Source organism: Acomys russatus, chromosome 19 (genome assembly GCF_903995435.1).
Source record: "Acomys russatus chromosome 19, mAcoRus1.1, whole genome shotgun sequence".
In the NCBI taxonomy this organism is placed as follows: Eukaryota; Metazoa; Chordata; class Mammalia; order Rodentia; family Muridae; genus Acomys; species Acomys russatus.
The window spans coordinates 3076380-3100025 of NC_067155.1; the positions used below are offsets into that span (position 1 = coordinate 3076380).

Sequence of the window (23646 nt, forward strand, 5' to 3'; positions counted from 1 at the left end):
TGTGTATGAGTGTTTGAGGTGTATGAGCATATGTGTGGATCTCCATGTGAGTGTGTGTGAGTGTGAATGCGTGTGAGTGTGTGTGTGTTGAGCCCAGGGCATTGTGTTCACCCTGAAGCATTCTACCACTAAACTAAGACCCAGACTCTCGTAACTTTTGGATTTTGCATCAGGGTCTCAGTATGTTGCCAGGACTCTGTAGCTCAGGGAGGGTCTGAACTCAGATCCTCCTGCCTCTGTTGTCCTATCTGCTGTCTTCAGAGGCCTCCCCCAACACACCCAGCTTCCCTGAACATCATAATAGGATTTGCAGCAAAATATACTGGGATATAGATATATTATTATTTGGTATTATGAATATATTTTCATATTCATTTGTAAATGTGGAAGCCTTATTGAATTACATTTTAAAAACATACTCAAGCCGGCCATGATGGCACACGCCATTAATCCCAGCACTCGGGAGGCAGAGGCAGGTAGATCGCTGTGAGTTCGAGGCCAGCCTGGTCTACAAAGGGAGTCCAGGATAGTCAAGGCTACACAGAAGAGCCCTGTCTTGGAAAAAAAAAAAATCAAGATTATTGACAGGGCTTGGTGATTTATGCCCTGTAGCCCTAACGCTCAGCAGGCTGAGGCAGGAGGTCCACCACAAGTACCAGTCAGCCTGAGATGCATAGTGAGATCCTGGTCTGGAACAAAGATTTGTTGAATTGTTGCTCAGCCTGCAGTAGCAGCAGCAGTGTTTAGTAAGGGCCTTAAAACTTTTTTTTTTTTTTATGACTTAGGAGTTTTTATTTTATGTGCACTGGTGTTTTGCCTGCACGTGTGTCTGTGTGAGGGTGGTGAATCCCCTGGAGATGGAAGCTGTCATGTGGGTGCTGGGAGTCAAACCTGGGTCTTCTGGAAGAGCAGAAGGTGTTCCTAACCACTGAGCCACCTCCCCAGCCCCTGGGCCTTAAAACTTTAACATGAATTCTAACATAGATTTTCTTTTTAATCTTAAGAAAATTGGTTGTTGTTTTTTTAATTTAGTCTTAGTCTATGTATTTAACTGTTTGCCTACACGTGTGTATATGCACCCTGTGTGCACCTGGTACCTATGAAGGCCAATGGAAGGCGTCAGAGCCTCTGGAACTCGAGTTAGAGATGGTCATGAGCTGCCATGTGGGCGCTGGATCCTCTGTGAGAGCAGCCAGTGCTCTCGACCTTTGTGCCATCTCTCTCTTCCTCCCAGAATTAATTTTTATTGTCAACCTACCCACAAGGTAGATACTATGACCTAGATTTTAGAGGTGTGAACCTTGAGTCTCCGAGGGGTGGTGTTGGGCATCCAGCCGGAGCCTGGGTCTTGTTAGGTTCTCTCCCAGGAAACTTGGGCCCTGTCCAGCACCAAACAGGAAGTGCATATTCCTCAGCCGGAAGGTAAGGACTACTTGTTTCTAGGCAGAAAAGGATGAGATCCACACCCCAAGATAATCCAGTTAGGCCGGAGAGGCAGGAGAGTGTTACCGGCAATCCTCCTCAGGCCGTGTCAGCCAGGGTACCGAGGCCATGGAGGCCCGCGCCAAACTCCTCCTCGCACTTCTATCTAGAGGCTGTAGGCAACCTTTTAGCAAGCAGGAGGGTTAGGGGAACGCTCACCTCTCTGTCATGCAGTGAAAGGCCGCAGCTCCAGACAGCAGCAGGGAGCTCGGGGCTCCGGAGCCAAGCCAAGGGGCCTCGGAGCCCAGCTTGTCTCAGGCGGACCTAGTGGCTGAGTCAGGAACAGCCGGGCAACCCGAGGGAGCTCAGCGCTTCTCTGAGCTTTGGAGGCAGCTACTGGGGTGATCAGCGGTGGCAAAGCAGGAGCTTGCACCCCAGCAAGCCTATGGTAGAGGAATTCAGTGGGCAGTGGGGGGGTTTTATGGGTGAGTGTGTTTGATTCCCTGGGGCTCAGTGTGCCAGGGATACGGCATTTACATGCAGCAGCACAGTCCTATCCTAAGAAGGGGAGCACAGGACTTAATTATCCTATGGGCAGCGGGGGGTGGGGGAGAGGGGGGCGGACAACAACACTCCAGGTATGGTGAAAGCTCAGTGGCTGAAGGCTAAGAGACTAAGACACCTCATCAGCATCGGGAGAGGATTTCCAGGAATCCCCAGTGCACACTGAACAGGGTTCTTATGGCTGGGGGGAGGGGGGAGGGTTGGGCCTGTGATCTCCCTCAGGCCTATGTAATGTGATGCTTCTTACAGGATCTGGGTTTCCTCAGATCAGGGGGAGAGGAGGGAACCCAGCTGACAAGCACTGTCCCATCACTTAGCACCGAGCTCAGGGGCTTTCTGGTAACGCCAGACTTCGACCCTAGCTGCGGGGTCCAACAGAAGGGTGTCACCTACGCTCTCACACTGTCGTTCTTGGCAGTTGCTGTCACTTGCCCCATCTGTGCATGTGTGCCCTCAGTGCTGATCACACAGAGGTGAAGGCTTCCTCCTCAGGTCACGTTCATTTGAAAAAGTCACTGCCGTCAGCAAGCTTCAGAGGCAGACGTACGGCGCTAAGGGAAGACGGTCGTGGGGGCTGTGGCGCTGCCTCAGCCCTGGCTGCTCTTGCTGAGGACCCAGGATTGGTTCTCAGCTCCCACACAGCCCATCGTCACCATCTGTAGCTCCCGATCCAGGGGGTCCGGTGCCCTCTTCTGGCCACTGCTGTCAAACGCTCATGCACATAAAGTAAAAGTCAATCTTTAAAAGAAAAAGAAATAAGAAAAGAAAAGGTTGCTTACAGCCTCTAGATAGAAGTGCGAGGAGGAGTTTGGCGGGGGCCTGCGTGGCCTAGGTACCCTGGCTGACACGGGCTGCAAAGCCCTGTGCCTTTCCTGGCAGGATTCCTTGGAGAAATGGTTGCATTAACTGTCATTTGGCTGTCTGTGTTGTCTCCCCACAGAATTGACACCACACGAGTGGAGTTCACCATCCCGCTGAGGGAGAACTGGGCTCTGCCTTTCTTTGCAATTCAGATAGCCGCAATTACCTACTTCCTGAGACCAAACTTACAGACGCTCTCTGAAGTAAGTTTCTAGAACACTTTAATTACTTGTGTGAGAGTGTGTGCAAGTGTGTGTTAGCATGTGTAAGAAGAGTGTGTGAGTGTATGAGTGTGGGGGTGTGAGTGTAAGTATATGAGAGTAGGAAGAGTGTATGAGTGTGTGTGTGTGAGAGGGTGTGGGTGTATGTGAGTGAGAGGGTGTGAGTGTATCTGTGTGAGAGGGTGTGAGTGTGTGTGTGTGAGAGAGTGTGAGTGTGTGTGTGAGAGGGTATGAGTGTGTGTGTGAGGGTGTGAGTGTATGTGTGTGAGAGGATGTGAGTGTATATGTGTGAGAGGGTGTGAGTGTGTGTGTGTGAGAGGGTGTGAGTGTGTGTGTGGGAGGGTGTGAGTGTATGTGTGTGAGAGGGTGTGAGAGTGTGTGTGTGAGAGGGTGTGAGTGTGTGTGTGAGAGGGTGTGAGTGTATGTGTGTGTGAGAGGGTGTGTGAGAGTGTGTGAGTGTGTGTGTGTGAGAGAGGGTGTGAGTGTGTGTGTGTGTAAGAGAGGGTGTGAGTGTGTGTGTGAGAGGGTGTGAGTGTGTGTGTGAGAGGGTGTGAATGTGTGTGTGTGAGGGTGTGAGTGTATGTGAGTGAGAGGGTGTGAGTGTGTGTGTGTGAGAGGGGTTTGAGTGTGTGTGTGTGAGAGGGTGTGAGTGTGTGTGTGTGAGAGGGTGTGTGTGTGTGTGTGTGTGTGAGAGGGTGTGAGTGTGTGTGTGAGAGGGTGTGAGTGTGTGTGTGAGAGGGTTTGAGTGTGTGTGTGTGTGTGAGAGGGTGTGAGTGTGTGTGTGAGAGGGTGCGAGTGTGTGTGTGTGTGAGAGAGAGGGTGTGAGTGTGTGTGAGGGTGTGAGTGTGTGAGAGAGGGTGTGAGTGTATGTGTGTGAGAGGGTGTGAGTGTATATGTGTGAGAGGGTGAGTGTGTGTGTGTGAGAGGGTGTGAGTGTATATGTGTGAGAGGGTGTGAGTGTATGTGTGTGAGAGGGTGTGAGTGTGTGTGTGAGAGGGTGTGAGTGTGTGTGTGAGAGGGTGTGAGAGTGTGTGGAGAGGGTGTGAGTGTGTGTGTATGTGAGAGGGTTTGAGTGTATGTGTGTGAGAGGGTGTGAGTGTGTGTGTGTGAGAGGGTGTGAGTGTGTGTGTGAGAGGGTGTGAGTGTGTGTGTGAGAGGGTGTGAGTGTGTGTGTGTGAGAGGGTGTGAGTGTGTGTGTGTGAGAGGGTGTGAGTGTGTGTGTGTGAGGGTGTGAGTGTGTGTGTGTGAGAGAGTGTGAGTGTGTGTGTGAGAGGGTGTGAGTGTGTGTGAGAGGGTGTAAATGTGTGTGTGTGAGGGTGTGAGTGTGCGTGTGAGAGGGTGTGAGTGTGTGTGTGTGAGAGGGTGTGAGTGTGTGTGAGAGGGTGTGAGTGTATGTGTGTGAGAGGGTGTGAGTGTGTGTGTGTGAGTGTGTGTGTGTGAGGGTGTGAGTGTATGTGTGTGAGAGAGTGTGAGTGTGTGTGTGTGAGAGGGTGTGAGTGTGTGTGAGAGGGTGTGGATGTGTGTGTGAGGGTGTGAGTGTATGTGTGTGAGAGGGTGTGAGTGTGTGAATGAGTGAGATTGTGTCTATAAAGTGGGAGGGTATGAGTGTGAGTGTGTGAATGAGTGATTATGTGTGTGAGAGGGAGTATGTGTGTGAGAGTGGGTGTAGTGTGAGTGTGTGTGCATGTGGGTGTGTCCCAGTGTGCTGGGTGTCACAGCACTCATGCAGAGCTCAGAAGAAGACTCGGGAGTTGTTTCTCATCCTGCCACCTTGTACGATCCGGAAATTGAACTGGGATTCTTAGTGACCCTGCCCACTGAGCCACCCCAGACTCACCAGCCACAGTTTCTAGAGAACCTTCTAATCCCCTGCTTTCCTGTAAGAAGGAAGACGCTTCGGTCCTCAGGGATAGCTCTCATCCCGTGAGCAGTTATGTGTGCGTGTCTGCATTCACGTGTGGGTACAGGCGCCTGGGTGCGGGTGCCTGTGGAGGCACCCATCTCCCCAAGCTGGAGTTACAGACCGTTGTGAGCAGCCCCGTGTGGGTGCTGGGAACCGAACTCAGGTCCTCGGCAAGGACAGCAAGCTCTCTTGACAGCTGAGCCATCTCATCATTGTTAAGTTTAGCTAAGCTCCCTCCCTCTGGGCTTTTTCCTCCTTTGCAAAGAGGATGCATGCTTCCAAGGTAAAAATGTCCTCTCTACAATCTGCCCTCCAGTAGCCACAGGAAGCCCAAACACAGTTCTGTGGAACTGTTAGGCTTTCTAAGCCGTTGCTCCTGAGACGTGGTTTGCTGTGTTATGGCCTCTGGATTGGCGTGGAATGCACATACCGGATGTGATGTCACTTCGGGATATTCGGAGCTTAAGTAACAAATGCAAGGTTTTCCAAAGCAGTGGTTTACACGCTTTCTCTACTTTTATCTGGTTTGTGGGGATACGGGCTGCTCTTGAGGAAACTAGGCTGTGAGGGTGGTTCACAGCTGAACACGCGAGTCACCCACGGTTGTTCTTCCCCCGCAGAGGCTGACACTTCTTGCCGTTTTTGTGTCAACGTTTCTCTTTAGCCTGACATGGCAATTCAATCAGTTCATGATGCTGCTGCAAGCGCTGGTGCTGTTCATCCTGGACTCGCTGGACATGCTGCCAGCCATGAAGGTGAGCGCCGCCCGAGGAGGGCATGGAAACTGATGAGACTGTCACAGTGGCGAAGCTTTGCGCTGATCCTGTGTGACTGGGCTGTGGTCACGTGACGCCCAGCTTGACAATCTCAACAATTTTTTTTCTTCATATTTCTTTACTTATTTTTTTATTTTACGTGTACGGATGCTTTTGCCTGCATATATGTATGTATGACACGTGTGTATGCAGTACCCACGGAGGCCAGAGGAGGGCGTTGGATACCCCTGGAATTGTACTTACAGATGGTGCTTGTTAGCCATCATATGGGTGCTGGGAATTGAACTTGGGTCCTCTGCAAGAGTAGTTAGTGCTCTTAACTGCTAAGCGGTTTCTGTAGCCCCTCAACATTTTTTTAAAATTATTGTATTTATTTTTATTTTTCTTAAATATTATATTTTATTAATTTATTCATATTACATCTCAATTGTTATCTCATCCCTTGTATCCTCCCATTCCTCCCTCCCTCCCTCGCATTTTCCCCTTACTTCCCTCCCCTATGACTGTTCCTGAGGGGGACCTCCTCCCCCTGTATATGCTCATAGGGTATCAAGTCTCTTCTTGGTAGCCTGCTATCCTTCCTCTGAGTGCCACCAGGCCTCCCCATCCAGGGGATGTGGTCAAATATGGGGCACCAGAGTTCGTGTGAAAGTCAGACCCCACTCTCCACTCAGCAGTCCTCTGCATCAGCCTTCTAAGCACTGGGGTTACAGGTATGAGCCACCATTGCCACTAAACAATTATTTTCTTCCATAATAGTTTATAAGAAATGTTTATAGACACATTCTCCCAATACAAAGAACATGTCTTTTCTTGCTCATTGGCCAAACGCTACATATGAAATAAACAGAGTCATGTCATGTCCCCTGGTGTGTGTGCTGTCCTCTAATCATGGTTTGGCGTGACTAGGTGCACTTGACTCACATGTACATAACCACGCTCACACACATACTTAGAGACTTAATTTTTTAAAAAGTTAAATCTTTTAAAAAGAGAGGTAAGGGACAGAGAGATGGCTCAGCAAATCCGAATGCTTACTGGCTGCAGAGGACCCAGGTTTGATGCCTGTAACTCTGGTTGCAAAAGAATCGGGCAGCACCTTCTGCCCTCCACACGCTCCTGCATGCACATGAAAAGCTCTGGGCCCGTACACAAAGCAAGTGATTGGCCACAGAGTTGAGAAGGGAGGTGGCTATGGTCCCTATAGGCCCATAGGGTGTGGCCTTGTTAAAGGAAGTGTGTCATTGGCAGGGGTCGGGGTGGGGGGCTTTGAGGTTTCTAAAGCTCAAGCCAGGCCCAGTGTCTCTTTCTTCCTGCTGATGCAGATGTAGAGCTCTCGGCTCCTCCATCGCCGTGTCTGCCTGCACACCAGCACGCTTCCCACCCTGACAGTAATGGAGTAAAACTGTCAGCCAGCCCCAGTTAAAGAGCTGCAGTGGTCATGGTGTCTCCCCACAGCAATACAACCCCAATGAAGACAGCTAGAAACTTCCAGACCAGAAGGAAAAGCGTGGCACTGAGTATGCACTAGGAAGATCAGAACCCCAGAAATAGCAGTAGAGTTAGACAGAAACGCACAAGAAAAGCCTCTGTAGCAGAGGAGCACAAAAGAGAAAACTTAGCAAGATGCAAAGCTAACAGCCGGTGGCAGCCGACACCTTCCAAACGCGTGCAGCTCCACGCCCACCTCTGCCAGCAGGTGACCATGACAGCCAGTGCCTGGGTTTCTGTTCTCGCTCTGCTAAAGCATGCCTGCTGCATGCCAGGGCGGCAACAGAAAGTCTGGAATGTTCGCCATCTCCCACAGGCCCCCACTTAGCTGTGCCAGCCATGCTGATGTCAGGGGAGGTCAGCGGACTAGGGAACTTCCCCGTCAGAGCCCTAAATGGGACTTCGTCTCAACCCCATCCCCCAGGGTCAAGAACATCACTGAGGGAGGGGCAGAAAGATGTGAAGATCTGGGGAGTGGGAGGGGGCCGTGAAATGCTGTCTTCAGGATGAGACCTGGCCATTGCATGCAGGAACTCAGCAGCTATGGTTGGTTCCCCGCACTACATGAGTCAGCGTCGCAGTAGGCAGTGTGCATTGCGCTCCGTGGAGAGGACATGAGCCGGAGCAGAGACTTGTTAGGAGTGCTTGGGCGCGTATTGATCAAGCTCATACATGTAAAATTCAACTTAAAAGATTGAAAAGCAGATATAGCCACATGATGCAGCCTGTGGTGAAATGTAATATTAGTGACATTGTAATATTAGTGATGTTGTAATGTTAGTGACGTAATATTAATGACGTAATATTAGTGATGCTGTAATATTGGTGACGTAATATTAATGACATAATATTAGTGATTCTGTAATGTTAGTGATGCTGTAATGCTACTGACGTAATATTATTGACGGTGTAATCTTTGTGGTGCTGTAATATTAGTGATGCTGTAATGTTGTTAGTGACGCTGTAATGTTAGTGACACTGTAATGTTGGTGACACGGTAATGTTAGTGACGCTGTAACGTTGGTGACACGGTAATGTTAGTGACGCTGTAATGTTGGTGACACGGTAATGTTGGTGACGCTGTAATGTTGGTGACACGGTAATGTTGGTGACGCTGTAATGTTGGTGACGCTGTAATGTTGGTGACGCTGTAATGTTGGTGACACGGTAATGTTAGTGACACTGTAATGTTGGTGACACGGTAATGTTAGTGACGCTGTAATGTTGGTGACACGGTAATGTTAGTGACGCGGTAATGTTGGTGACGCTGTAATGTTAGTGACGCTGTAATGTTGTTAGTGACGCTGTAATGTTGGTGACGCTGTAATGTTGTTAGTGACGCTGTAATGTTGGTGACACGGTAATGTTAGTGACGCTGTAATGTTGGTGACACGGTAATGTTAGTGACACGGTAATGTTGGTGACGCTGTAATGTTAGTGACGCTGTAATGTTGTTAGTGACGCTGTAATGTTGGTGACACGGTAATGTTAGTGACACTGTAATGTTGGTGACACGGTAATGTTAGTGACGCTGTAATGTTGGTGACGCTGTAATGTTAGTGACGCTGTAATGTTGGTGACGCTGTAATGTTAGTGACACTGTAATGTTGGTGACGCTGTAATGTTAGTGACGCTGTAATGTTGGTGACGCTGTAATGTTAGTGACGCTGTAATGTTGGTGACGCTGTAATGTTGGTGACGCTGTAATGTTGGTGACGCTGTAATGTTGGTGACGCGGTAATGTTGGTGACGCGGTAATGTTGGTGACGCTGTAATGTTGGTGACGCTGTAATGTTGTTAGTGACGCTGTAATGTTGTTAGTGACGCTGTAATGTTGTTAGTGACGCTGTAATGTTGGTGACACGGTAATGTTGGTGACACGGTAATGTTGGTGACGCTGTAATGTTAGTGACACGGTAATGTTGGTGACACGGTAATGTTGGTGACGCGGTAATGTTGGTGACGCTGTAATGTTGGTGACGCTGTAATGTTGGTGACGCTGTAATGTTGGTGACGCTGTAATGTTGGTGACGCTGTAATGTTGGTGACGCTGTAATGTTGGTGACGCTGTAATGTTGGTGACGCTGTATGTTGGTGACGCTGTATGTTGGTGACGCTGTAATGTTGGTGACGCTGTAATGTTGGTGACGCTGTAATGTTTGGTGACGCTGTAATGTTGGTGACGCTGTAATGTTGGTGACGCTGTAATGTTGGTGACGCTGTAATGTTGGTGACACGGTAATGTTAGTGACACTGTAATGTTGGTGACACGGTAATGTTAGTGACGCTGTAATGTTGGTGACACGGTAATGTTAGTGACGCGGTAATGTTGGTGACGCTGTAATGTTAGTGACGCTGTAATGTTGTTAGTGACGCTGTAATGTTGGTGACGCTGTAATGTTGTTAGTGACGCTGTAATGTTGGTGACACGGTAATGTTAGTGACGCTGTAATGTTGGTGACACGGTAATGTTAGTGACACGGTAATGTTGGTGACGCTGTAATGTTAGTGACGCTGTAATGTTGTTAGTGACGCTGTAATGTTGGTGACACGGTAATGTTAGTGACACTGTAATGTTGGTGACACGGTAATGTTAGTGACGCTGTAATGTTGGTGACACGGTAATGTTAGTGACGCTGTAATGTTGGTGACGCTGTAATGTTAGTGACACTGTAATGTTGGTGACGCTGTAATGTTAGTGACGCTGTAATGTTGGTGACGCTGTAATGTTAGTGACGCTGTAATGTTGGTGACGCTGTAATGTTGGTGACGCTGTAATGTTGGTGACGCGGTAATGTTGGTGACGCGGTAATGTTGGTGACGCGGTAATGTTGGTGACGCTGTAATGTTGGTGACGCTGTAATGTTAGTGACGCTGTAATGTTGTTAGTGACGCTGTAATGTTGTTAGTGACGCTGTAATGTTGGTGACACGGTAATGTTGGTGACACGGTAATGTTGGTGACGCTGTAATGTTAGTGACACGGTAATGTTGGTGACACGGTAATGTTGGTGACGCGGTAATGTTGGTGACGCTGTAATGTTGGTGACGCTGTAATGTTGGTGACGCGGTAATGTTGGTGACGCGGTAATGTTGGTGACGCTGTAATGTTGGGACGCTGTAATGTTGGTGACGCTGTAATGTTGGTGACGCTGTAATGTTGGTGACGCTGTAATGTTGGTGACGCTGTAATGTTGGTGACGCTGTAATGTTGGTGACGCTGTAATGTTGGTGACGCTGTAATGTTGGTGACGCTGTAATGTTGGTGACGCTGTAATGTTGGTGACGCTGTAATGTTGGTGACGCTGTAATGTTGGTGACGCTGTAATGTTGGTGACGCTGTAATGTTGGTGACGCTGTAATGTTGGTGACGCGGTAATGTTGGTGACGCGGTAATGTTGGTGACGCTGTAATGTTGGTGACGCTGTAATGTTGGTGACGCTGTAATGTTGGTGACGCTGTAATGTTGGTGACGCTGTAATGTTGGTGACGCTGTAATGTTAGGGACTTTTCTCACCGCTGGAACAGAGCAGCTTAAGGATGAATGTTTATTTGGTCCCATGGCTTCAGAGAAACTTCAGTCTGTCCTGGTGAAGGCATGGTGGTGGGATGGGTTGGACCCATTTGTGGTGTCCAGAGCATGAGGCAGCTGCTTGTTAGCATCAGCAGGCAAGAAGCAAGGATCAGAACCAGAGCTGTGTGTGCATAGCTGCTGAGGGCCTCGTGCTGGTGGCCGCTCCCACTGCTGGGCCCCATCTCCCAAAGACTCAGCTCTTCGGCCTCTGTCAGCTGTGGCTGCCTTCACAAGAGCCACACACGGTCAAGCCACCGGAAATGCTGGCACAAGGCCCCACCCCTCCTCCGTCGCTGGTGGATGGTGAGGAGGGCGGAGAATGATTCTCTCCTGAGGAGGTGGCCCTAGTGGGCCTCCCGCACCGATGGACGCTCACACCCATACACAGATGGGCGGCACTAACTAGGCGTAATGTTTTCAAAAGCAAGCAAAGGCCTGAATTAGGGAGGGAGCATATTGGGGGACATAGGGCGGAAGCAGGGACTGAACATGATCATGTTTACTGTATACATGCATGTTATTCTCGGGGGGGAAAAATGGTTTTTAAGGTACCGCCAGCTGCTGACCAAGCCTGTGGGAGGACATTTGAGAATCAGGTCTTTACTGCAGTTATGCAGTGTCTTGAAGGTCTAGCTTTCACAGAATAGTCATTGATGGAGAAAATGACACTGTGCAGTGTGGGATCCGTATGAAGTGTGAGGTGCCAGTCTGACCCTGCACTGCCTCGGTCAGTCGCTGTTGGATTTTGATTCTCTCAACCAATTGCTATTCTCTTCCATGCTTTTCTGTGTACAGTAAGGCACATCATAATCCTAAGGACAGCTACCATCCCATGCCCTGAGCCCCTGGTGACACCAGGCAAGCGCGGAACCCACAGGCCTCACTTCTCCGTGCTTGAAGCACATTGGTTTCCTTTGAGGTTAGAAGCACACAACTGAGAGGGAGTCAGATCTGCTGCTGAGCAAAACTGGTATTTTACACAACACAGGTCTATATGAGTATGGAATTTAAAAATGATCAATTCATTTTTTAAAAAGATTTACTTATTTCTTTTCCACGTATGAGTTTTTGCTTGCACGTATGTATGTGCACTACATGCATGCAGTGCCCTCAGAGGCCAGAAGAGGGCGTTGGGTCTCCTGGACCTGGAATTGCAGGCAGCTGTGAGCTGTCATGTGGGTATAAATACAAACTGAATGTAGTTATGCGTAACATGGTCCTGAAGTGGGGGGTCTAGAAAATTAGGATCTGACACCCTCTTCTGGCCTCCGAAGGCACTGCATGCACACTTGCTCAAACCCACATAAAGGCAAGTACGCACACAAATACACACACATAATTAAACAGGAATCTTTAAAACTTTTTCTGTCACCAACAGTGAAAAACAAATGGAATCTATACAGTGTAGTGTCCTTCTATAGGTAGTGTTTCTTGGAGCTAGGCATGTTTTCTGTCACCATGCCTTGAATCTTCATTGTATCTTCCTCCTAGGCTACCTGGCTATACGGCATACAGATAAGCTGCTTGCTCCTCGTCTGTACGCTTCAGTTTTTTAACTCCATGATTCTGGGATCATTGCTCATCAGTTTTAACCTTTCAGTATTAATTGTAAGAAAACTTCAGGTAGGATTTTTAAATTTTTATAAGCTCTATTTTTAATTGTTTTAATTGTCCTCTCTCTCTCCCCTCCCCCTTTCCCTCCCTCCATCCCTCTCTCCCTCCCCATCCTCTTTCCCTCCCTCCCTCCTTCCTCCTCCCTCTCCCTCTCCTTGTGTGTGTGTGTTGTGAATGTGCACATAAGTGCAGTTCCTATGGAGGCCAGAAGAGGGCACCAGATCCCCTGGACCAGTTATATGTTGTTATGAGCTGCCTAAAGTGGGTGCTGAGGGAGTGGTGGCATGCACCTTTAATCCCAGCACTTGGGAGGCAGAGGCAGGTGGATTGCTGTGAGTTCAAGGCCAGCCTGGTCTACAAAGTGAGTCCAGGACAGCCAGGGCTACAGAGAGAAACCATGACTGGAAAAACCAACAGCCGGTGGGGGCAGGGCACACTAAAGTGGGTGCTGGGAACCAAATTGGGGTCCTCTACAAAGACCGGCTAACTGCTGAGCCATCTCTCCAGCCCTATAAAGTCTATTTTTGATTGTGTGACTCACTGTACCTTATTTTCATCCTGAATTCAAATGCAAACATGACCCAGTTCCCAGTAGAGAGCATCGGCGGGGTTAACATTTGCTTCTCTTGTTAAAGTGCATGCTAAACACTCATTCCAAGCTGTCTCAGATCGTGTGTCATTCTTTCCTTGTAGCAGCCATGTTTCTTATGCAACCGAAACCTTAACTCAGGCATTAGTCAAGGTTGCTTACTTTAATTACGTTTTTACATGTCATAGATGTAAAGCTGTAATGTAAGAGAGAAAAAAAAAAAAACTGTGCATGTACTCAGTAGTGCCAGTCCACCCATCAGGTCTTTCGGGTCTAGACTCCTTGCTGTTTGTGGTAACACCACCCTTTCCTGTCTCTACGTATCCTGTTGGTGGTATCAAAGTGAATTAAAGTGAGCTGTTTTCAAAATCAGAGTCCGGGCTGGAGAGATGGCTCAGAGGTTAAGAGCACTGACTGCTCTTCCAAAGGTCCTGAGTTCAATTCCCAGCAACCACCATAGTGGCTCACAACTATCTATAATATAGCCTGATGCCCCCCTTCTGGCCTGCAGGTGTACATGTGTACCACTGTATAAATAATAAATAAATAAATCTTTTTAAAAAATCAAAATTCAGAGAGTCCAAACAAATACTTAAAAGGCCATGGGGCATCTTGTAAGGTATTATAGGATTGTGTAAAATTCTTTTGTATCTTAATTCCCTGAGAATTCCATCCATGTATGTAATATATTCTGATTATAGCTACTCACACTCTCTCTGCAGTCTCTCCTCAGGGCCCCCAACATGTCCCCCTGCCAACTGTGGGTCTTCGTTTAGAAAATTACCTGCTGAGGGCTGGAGAGATGGCTCAGTGGTTAAGAGCACTGGCTGCTTCTCTAGAGGTCCTGAGTTCAATTCCCAGCAACCACACAGTGGCTCACGGCCATCTGTAATGAGACCGGACACTCTTTTCTGTCATACATACAAATAGAGTGCTTTATAGACACAAATCCACAACTAAATAAATCTTTAAAAACAATTAACTCGCTGAATCAAAGTAGTGCTAAACTCATACAAGTGTCTGTGGGGGTCCTCCACTGTGGCACGGGCAACCGACTGGGAGCCATACCCTCCAGATGATGCCTGTCTGTCTCCCATCAGCCATCAGCTGTCAGGAGCTGCTCCGCTAGGGGTGGGCCTCAGCAGCCCTTCTGTACTGGGCTTTTTGTCTGACTTGATCTTGTGTAGGGCTTTTGAGGGTATCCGTACCCTCTGTGGGCCTCATGAGTACATTTGCCGTGTCATGTCCTGAAGATAGCATTTCAGAGTTTTACTCTCCACCCTCTGACCCTTGCAGTCTTCCCTCCCGCTCTCTCCCGGTGTTCTCCAAGCCTTGGTGGGGTGTCATACGAGGACTTTGAACATTGCAGGCTAAACACTCAAGAGTCAATGGTTCTCAGTACTTTGTTCAGCTGTGAGTCTCTGCATCAAACGCTTCCCACCTCAAAGAGAAGCTTCTCTGGCCAAGGTTGGGCAGCACAGACCTGCAGATAGAGACGTAAATATTTAGAAGACACCTAGACAGTGTGGCCAGTCCACACAACAATCAGAGCTTTTCCCCCAGGACTCATGACCTCCCCAGCCACACACTTTTGGTTAAGTTTACAGAGCCAGGCACGAATCCCCTCCCAGTGAGTGGACTCAGCCTACTCAGAAAGCAGCTGGTTACTCCATGACAGCTCTGCCACCGTCACAGCAGCAGGACACCTGGCCTGGCAGCTGCATAGCACCTTCCTACACCGTGAAAAAAATCGCCTTCTGAGAGGGAGTGTCCCAGTCAGGCCCGGTTATGTGGTGTCTTCACCAGTAGGGCCTTACCATCTGTTACAGTGGGCAGCCACGAACTTGTGTTGTCGTAGGGTGTTAGGGAGGTCTTCCACGTGTGGACACCAGAGTTGTTTTAATAACCTGCGTGTTTAGGGACAGCCGTGTTCACCCACACAGGTGACCTCTGTTCAAAATCCTTTTTTACTTAACTACATTTCTAATTACCTTACCTAGCAGTAGGGTCCCACAAGGCGCTTCCGTATGTCCTTAGTCTTACCTCGCCAGCGCCCCGCAGCTTTCGCAGCCTCATCCCTGCTTAGACCTTTAAGCACCATTCTTCTCCCCTCCCCCGGCCTTCACATCACTTGTAAAATTATTGAAATAAAGGAAAAGAGGCCCAATAAAGTAGATTTTGTTTTTCACGTATGCTTTCCTGGGTGTATAAATGTCCAAGTAATCTCAAGTGCTTATGAAGTTAAAGTGACCTTAAGGTTTATTTAAATGTTAGTTAAAAATTAAAACAATTCTTTCTTTCAATTTCTAGAAAAACCTAAAAACCGGGACCTTCCTGACTAGGATTGGGAAACTACTGTTGCATTTACTTCTAGTGTTCTGCTTGACACTTTTTCTCAACAACATTATTAAGGTAAGTTAATATGTGAGGTTCGATCCGTTTTTGGAATGTATTTATGGTATTGGAGATAACCAAAAAACCAAACCAAAAAAGAAAATGCCGCTGGGCGGTGGTGGCACATGCCTCAGATCTCTGTGAGTTCGTAGTCAGCCTGGCCTACAGACCAGTCAGGGATACACATAGAAACCCTTCTAAAAAGGAAAGAAAAATAAAGAAAGAAAACAAAGAAGAAAGAAAACGCCCTTCGGGATTATCCGTAGCCTGGTCTTATAAAGACATCTTCCTCAATTAAGGCTTCTTTCTAAAACTAGCCAGCACAGTGTCCTTCCTTGAACTCAACAGTTAAGGTTCAACTTTAAAAACATTAACTATTTCCTATTAGCACTATGGTATTTTTTTTTTAAATAACCATTTTCTTTTTTTATTTCCATTTTTTTTATACATTTATATTATTACATATAAATACAGTACACTACGTACAGCAAAGGAACCACGAAACAGGAATTATATAAATGTTACAGTCATAGTGTTTTAACTATTTGTATTTGGCCTTGAAGAAAACATCTTTTTTACCTTGGTGAGTCTAAAATTCTGAATGTAAATCAGTATCTATCATAGCTCATCTCTATCAACTTAAAACGTCTATCTAGACCTAAAAACATCTCAACCCCTAAACAACTAAGTTTCATTGTAAAACGGAGCTATCTGGTCTTCAACTTCATCAGAGACTTGAGAAGGAATAAAATTGATTGCCTGAGTTTACAGGGAGTGCCGGTTAGTAGCTTCACAAATGAGATGACAGAGACAGTTTTCTACCTGAACAGTCACCCAAAACTCTCTATAACTTTGGAGCATCTTCTTCAGCCTTCTGGCCCAATATATCTGACAGACATATTTGTGAGGCAGGAGCTGTTGAGGACTTGCTTACCCTGTCTTGGCGGAGTTTGGCTGTCGACTCCGCCTGCATCCAAGCCTGCCCCTTTTTAGGCAGAATTTTGTCTGTAGCAGAAACGAGGACATTTTGTCCAGTGGCTTGTTTGGCACATTTGAAGCCATCTCCATAAGCAGTAAATAACCATTTCCTATTTGTCTTATTTGGGAGATTTTTGAGACAGGGTGTGTATACCCTAGCTCACCTTGAGCTACATACCCCACTCCCTCACCCACCTATGTGATAGAATTATACATGTGCACTTCCATGCCCCACAAAGTGAGTTTATTTGTTTATTTTTATTTTTTATTTTTTTAAGAAGATGTGAGTCTAATTTTGCTAAGTTAAAATGAACAATTGTAGGCTGGGATGTCATCATAGGTAGGGCATAAACTCAGAGTCCACGGAGCCCTCAGTTCCATTACCACCAGAAAAAAAAAAATGAATTAAAAATAACTGTAGAATCACACACACTAACTAGCCTGGTCACTGCGCAGAGTGGGCTGGCCTGGAGCTGACAGGAGCCTGCCTGCCTCCACCTTCCACCTTGTAAGATTGTGATCGACGTGATCTGGAGCTCAGCCCAAACCTAAGTAGGAGAGAAAGAGGGTTAGAAAGAAAAAAGCTGGTTTGGGGGACAAAACCAACCTCAGTCCTCAGAATACCCAGTAGCCCAGGTAAGCAGCAAACGCAGCGGGCAGTCCTCTCTCAGTCTCCGCCCGTTCCCTCTTTAGGCTCTCGTTTTTATGCCCCTCAGAGTCCTTAGGATTCAACTGACTCTGGCTGGCAAAGGCCACACCCCAGCACAACGCAGTTATCAGCTGTAGACAAACCAAAAGGCAAACTGAAATCCCACACTTGGGATTAAAACAAAAACATGTTTACACAGCCGGGCGTGGTGGCGCACGCCTTTAATCCCAGCACTCGGGAGGCAGAGGCAGGCAGATCTCTGTGAGTTTGAGGCCAGCCTGGTCTACAAAGTGAATCCAGGACAGTCAAGGCTACACAGAGAAACCCTGTCTCGAAAAAACAAAAACAAAAAAACAACATGTTTGCATAACATCACTGAGTTTTTAAAGAAACCAAAACTTCCATTATAAATGGTGGTGTTAACTGCTGAGCCATCTCCCCAGTCTCAAGCTGCAGGATTTCATCAGAAGCTTCCGCACCCCGACTCCCCTCTTCCTGAAGGCTGGTCTAGCATAAGAGGCCTTTGTAAAAACATCTTCCCTCCCCTCCAGAGGAGAATGGCCATCTTTTCCTTTCGCTTGTTGACTGTCAAGAAAAAAAATCTTTCAGTCACCAAACCACAGTGAACATGTTACCATGTTTTTTTGTTTTGTTTTTTTTGTTTGTTTGTTTGTTTGGTTTGGTTTTTTTTTGTGGGGGGGGGCGGAGGTTGAGACAATGTTTCACTGTGTAGACCAGGCTGGCCTTGACCTCACGGCTACCTACATGGCCCTGCCTCCCAGGGTGCTGGGATTACAGATGTGTGCCACCGCATCCAGCTGCCACCATGTTCTTAAACTCCATTTCAGACCCACAGTTTCCTAGTTTGGAGGACTCAAATTTATTCAGAAAAGAGGCTAGAGAGATGGCTCAGTCTGTAAAGTGCTTGCTATCCAAGCACAGAGATCCCCGGTCCCTTGTGAAAGGCTAGGCTTGGTGCCATGTGTCTGTAATCCCAGCACCCAAGAGGCAGACAGCTATGTTCCTGGAACTCACCGGCCAGCCTACCAGAGTCAGAGAGTTCCAGGTTCATAGAGAGGCCCTGCTTCAAGTTCTAAGACAGAGGAAGACACCTGACATTAACATCTGCCTTCATGCACGCGCACACGCACACACACACACACACATACAATCTGAAAATGTATCTATGCTGAACATGTATAGACTTTTATCATGTTTCCTAAATAGTACAGTGTAACAGCCACTTATATAGAATTTATTTGATATTGTAAGTAATATAGAGTTGGTTTCACGTCTATAGAAAGCCAAGCACAGTCATAGTGCATTCCTGTAATCCCAGCAGGTAGGAGACTGAGGCAGAGGGTTCCTGAGTTCAAGGCTCTGTGCTCTGCAGTGGGATAGGGAGCTGCTTGCTCAGGGTGTGCAAGGCCGTAAGTCCAATACCTCGCATGGTCCCCCATCCCCCAAAAAAGAGTACGGAAGAATGTGTTTATATGTAAACAACACATAGATGATTGAACTGTCTGAAGGATTCTCTGAGCCAGTTCCTGTGGTAGCAGCAAGGCTTGACTGGGCTCGCTTGCCAGCTTGTGTGTCCCACTTGACAGACTCGCTGATCTGCTCTTTGAACCAGTAGAGAGCCGTTGATCAGCAGAGAGCTACAGCAGTCTGTGAAAGACCTTGTACATGCTGGGCTTGCCTGGAGCGTTTACACATTTGCTGCCTGAAGGCACAAGCCTCACTTTTTCCTCATTGCTAATGAGTATATTTTGTTTTCTAATCTTAACTCTGGTTTTATCTTATATTTTTTTTTTCCTGTGCTTTTTCATCTGATACTATTTTTCCATCTTTGTTTTAAGATTTTATTTTTACTATTTTTAACGATGCATATGTGTGTGCCTGTGGATGGGTTTGTACAATGGCTGCAGTGCCCATGGAGGCCAGAAGAGGGCAGTAGGTCCCCTGGACTCATAGTTACACACAGGAGTTGCCCTACTTGGTTGCCAAGACCCCAGGTCAAGCCCTCTGCAAGAGCAGTCTAGACTCTTCGCCACTTGAGCCATCTCTCCAGCTCCCACTGTGTATATTATGTGAATGTTTTATACTCCATAAATAAAAGCTAAACGTATAGAAATTAAAAGTATCATCACTAATGATAAGCACTGGAGTTGGGGGCATCTGCACTTTAGGGTTCCTTCTGTCCAGAGTTGTTTGTGTGCCGATGTCACTTGTGTCCTCAAAACCAGAACCCGACAGCCACACTGGCTGTGTACCTGCTTGAGATTTCACATTCCCTTGTTGATCTTCTGATATAAAACCGAAAAGGCCGCCTTTCTTCTATCCACTTTGCATGCTGAGGTCTTGCAGATGTTTGAATAGAGAGTCACCCTTTAAAGGCGGCGGGGGATGAGGCAGAGGTGTGCGTTCGGGAGCTGGCCGTGACTGAGCCCTGTGCTTCTGTTGAGCTGTGCCCGTCACAGGCTGTCAGGGAGCCACACCCAGGGCACAGAGAACTCATTTCCTTTTCTCTCTTCCTAATAGAAAATCCTTAACCTGAAGTCAGACGAACACATCTTTAAATTTCTGAAGGCCAAATTTGGCTTTGGAGCAACAAGGTATGACTGGCGTGAGACCGTGGGCCTGTCCTTCCATGCCCATGGGGACTTCCGCTCTGCCCTGCAGTTGCCTTGCCGGCCTGTCCCGGGTGTAACTGGCTTGCCCTGCCTCTTTTTCCCAGGGATTTCGATGCAAATCTCTATCTGTGTGAAGAAGCCTTCGGCCTCCTGCCCCTCAACACATTCCAAAGGCTCTCCGAGACGCTGCTGTTTTACGCGTACATGTTTGTCCTGTTGGTGACGGTGATCACAGCGTCAGCTGTTGCCTTTCATAATCTCAGGTAGGACGTTTTAACGCTCCTGCTATAATGGAGCTGTTCTGGGTGGGAGATGAGGGAGGCAGCGAGGGAGGCAGGGAGGGCGGATGAAAATACAGGCCCAGAGCATAAGCGCTCACTGCTCATCTGGAAACAGAATGCATCCAGTTTAAGGTGGACTCAGTGCAGGGTGGGCTGGCTTTCTGTCCGAGCCAGCATGCGCGGGAGAGCCCATCTCTGGTGAGTCAGGGGACCTGTCAGTATTTCGGTCTCCCTTCCTGTCTGATAGGAAGGCCTGCTGTGAGGCTGCTGTGTAACAGTGTGAAAACCACACCAAGTGTAGAAAATAGAGTCTCTTTCCAAGACCCTTTTGTAGGTGTTAGTATCACCCACGTGTTGTTGATGCACAAGTCTGGGTTGGTTTGAACGTGGCTTTTTTCTTTCTCCTAGATGAGGCACATGCAGCCCGGGTCCTGCTTGCAGTCAGGGTTACAATGTGGCACAGTACAAAATAATGAAATAACTGAAAACGGGGGGTGGGGAGCGCTGGTTGTTGTGTGTGTGTGTGTGTTGGTGTCTGTGTGTCTTTTATTCGTAACTCCATCACACAGTTCTCAAGTGAGGACTTTTGAACATGGCAACACAACAGACCTATATGCCCAGCCACTCAGGCCAAGGCAGGAGGATTACAAGTTCAAGGCCACCCTATGCTGAGTTCAGGGCCATTGTGGGCAACTTAGACTCTGTTTCAAAATAGCAAGGGAAAATAAGGGCGGGGCATTAGCCTGATGGTACATTACTTGTCTGGCATGCCTGAGGCCCTAGGTTCAATTCCCAGTACCAAAAAAATAAAGAGCTAATTATTGTTCATTAGTCCCCTTGGCCGTCATTGGAAAGCTCACAAGGTTTGCGTGGCCCGTGGTTGTGAGTATTTACTGAAGCGCCTATGAACTCATTGCCCGTGTCTCCCACCCACAGAAGGAAGTGTCAGGGAGCACGGAGCGGGTTTGGGCAGACTTGTAGAATACTTGCCATCAAACTTGTGGGTTTTGCATTTATGATCTGTGTTTCAGTGAAAGAAAATTAAAAAGCCAAAGCCACTGTCACTCATGAGAGCATGGTGGGAGTCTCAGAGAAACAGCTTTTCTGCGTAGGCGCTTAAAATGCTGGTGACCTGTGATTTCCTGGCACGGAAGCTGTGGTTAGCGGAAGCCAAGGCCCCTTCAGCCTTACGATTACTGAGGCTAAAGCAGAGATGGCTCAGTGGTTAAGAGTGCCGCCTGGTCTTCCAGAAGTTCTGAGTTGGATTCTCAGCACCTGTGGTTGCGTGGCTCCCAACCTCCTGCGATGCAGTCCCAGGGGACCTGGTGGCCTCATCTGGCCTCCTCAGGGACTCACACACAGACACATAAAAAAAATTTTTTTTAATAAAAATCTTTTTAAAAAGGAACTATGGAAATACCTCATCAGTTACAAGCTAGCTCAAGAGAAGCCTTATTCCTGGAAACAGGAAAGTTCTTCTAGACAGCATAGTTAATGCTATTATAGACACACAGGTGGACAGGACCCCGTCTGCGTCCAGCGCGGGAGAGCCAGCTGACCAGGGTGCAGAACCTGCCGAGCTCGCTGGATCCGGGGGTGCAGAGCCTGCTGAGCTCCCTGGATCTAGGGGTGCATCCGATGCTAACTCATTTCCTCGTACGGGAAAAGCCAAGGTCTACCTAAGTCAGACTTCCACATCCAGCTCAATGCTGCTCTTCGCTGTTTCCCCCAGCGACTCTGCAGGTCCGCAGTCCATGGGTCAGACAAGAAAGCGTGCGGTTGACCTGAAGCCGGAAGCCGCCTACAACTTAACCCACACCGTTCTCTTCGGCGTCTTGGCATTGAGTACGATGAGGTACTTCCTTCTCCCCTCATGTCTTTGATTTAACTTGACAGGTCTTTTCTTTCTTTCTTTCTTTCTTTTTTTTTTAAGATTTATTTATTATACATACAGTGTTCTGCCTACGTGTACACCCGCACAACAGATCTCATTACAGATGGTTGTGAGCCACCGTGTGGTTGCTGGGAATTGAACTCAGGACCCCTGGAAGAGCAGCCAGTGCTCTTAACTGCTGAGCCAAACTTGACAGGTCTTTAATTAATGTTATCTAGCTGCAGGATTCAAGACCTGGCAGTCGCCTTTGTCGGTGATTCTGCCCCCAGGGATCTGCCCTCCATGTCCTCTTCCCTCTGTGGAGTATTTCCGTCTGTGGTTTTCTTGGTTGCAAACGTCCTTCAGTTTACCTGTGTGATCGCGCCTTGAAAGTGCTGGAATGAATGGGTAGCCCGCTAGCGCTAGCGTGGGCCTCAAGACTGCCTTGTCAGTGTGTGTGAGCCTCCTCCTTCCCTTCCCCCTCCCTCCCTCCCTCCCTTCTCCCCTCCCCCCTCCTTCCCTCTCTCCCTCCCCCCTCCTCCCTCCCTCCCTCGCACAGGCTGCTGACCTCTGACTCTGCTGTTCCAGGATGAAGTACCTGTGGACCTCGCACATGTGCGTGTTTGCATCCTTCGGCCTCTGCAGCTCTGAGATCTGGGAATTGCTTCTGAGGCTGGTTCACCTTTGTAACCCAAAGAGGGTCAGTGCCGTCCGTCCTGTCTGTCAGTTGGAAACAGCTATATAACTTTAAGTTATCTTATGTTACTCATTTAAGTTTTTTGACAGTTCCATACGTGTGTACAATGTATCCTAGCTACTTGTCAGCACTCTCTGCCATCTCCCACACACCCCTGCGAGTCCCCTCCATCTCAGTTTGCTCTCTGTTGCTGTAATAAAAGACCATGACCAAAAGCAGCTTGAGGAGGAGAGACTACGCAGTTCCACGTCCCAGGTCACAGTCCATCCCCGAGAGAAATCAGCGCAGGAACTCAAGGCGGGAACAAAGCCGAGTCTGGTCTTAAGCTACATCAAGTCACTTAGATCTGCATGTCAGATATGCCCACTATACACAAAACTTAGCAATGCAATACAAAAGGGAAATTAAAACTAAAACTTCCCAGTGGTTCCATTGTCCAGAATTACAATCATTATTATAGGGCATTTTCCTAAAAAATAGTTTACCGGCATCTGGGTGATAGGGCCGAGCAGCCCATAGCTAAGAACCAACCGCTCTGCCATCTACGCTCACTGGGTGGCAGGACAGTAGAAGCCGCAGGTGGCTCGCCCAGCTCAGGGCTTTGGCAGCTGGAGACTGATGCGTCCTTCAGTGCATCTTGTTTTGTCTCTGTCTTCGGAGGGTGTGCGTGCATCAACAGCGCCAGGCTCTGAGGCCTGAGAGGTGCACAGACGCGCCATCTAAATAGAGTCTCTGCCCCACAGGTCTGGGTCCTGCGGTATTCGGTGCCCATCCTCACCTTGCTGTACCTGTGCTGGAAGGTAAGGCTGCTTTCCCCGGTCTGTGTCCGGCAGCAGACGGCCTTAGTGGGCGTCTGTGAAGGTTTCCTTCGCATCTTGTTGAGTTGGCTGGCGTTGATAGGAGAGTCAGTGTTAACCGTAGATTTTAGGGGTCAAACATTATGGTAAAAAGACCATTCAGAAAGGGAGGAAGCCATGCTGTTAATTTTGACTCTTGCTTGAAGCAGATTTTGAAAGTATTTTTCAGACTTATTTCGAAACAAGTAAGGCAGAAAAAAAGATTCTCCTGGGGCCTATAGCACGTAGAGTGAGCGGTCTTAAGATAGGACCCACTGATTAGATGCTCCT

At 48.0% G+C, this 23646-nt stretch overlaps 1 protein-coding gene across 1 annotated transcript in view; it reads left to right on the forward strand.

Moving 5' to 3' along the window:
* The window catches only part of Dpy19l3 (dpy-19 like C-mannosyltransferase 3), a 68848-nt gene that overhangs the window by 29533 nt on the left and 15669 nt on the right, over positions 1 to 23646 (forward strand). The window contains exons 7-15 of the mRNA XM_051162184.1: positions 2927 to 3050; positions 5592 to 5726; positions 12303 to 12434; positions 15325 to 15426; positions 19577 to 19650; positions 19773 to 19931; positions 21682 to 21804; positions 22411 to 22522; positions 23263 to 23319. Of these exons, the coding sequence (XP_051018141.1) occupies positions 2927 to 3050; positions 5592 to 5726; positions 12303 to 12434; positions 15325 to 15426; positions 19577 to 19650; positions 19773 to 19931; positions 21682 to 21804; positions 22411 to 22522; positions 23263 to 23319 (1018 nt within the window). The remainder of the gene's footprint in view (positions 1 to 2926; positions 3051 to 5591; positions 5727 to 12302; positions 12435 to 15324; positions 15427 to 19576; positions 19651 to 19772; positions 19932 to 21681; positions 21805 to 22410; positions 22523 to 23262; positions 23320 to 23646) is intronic.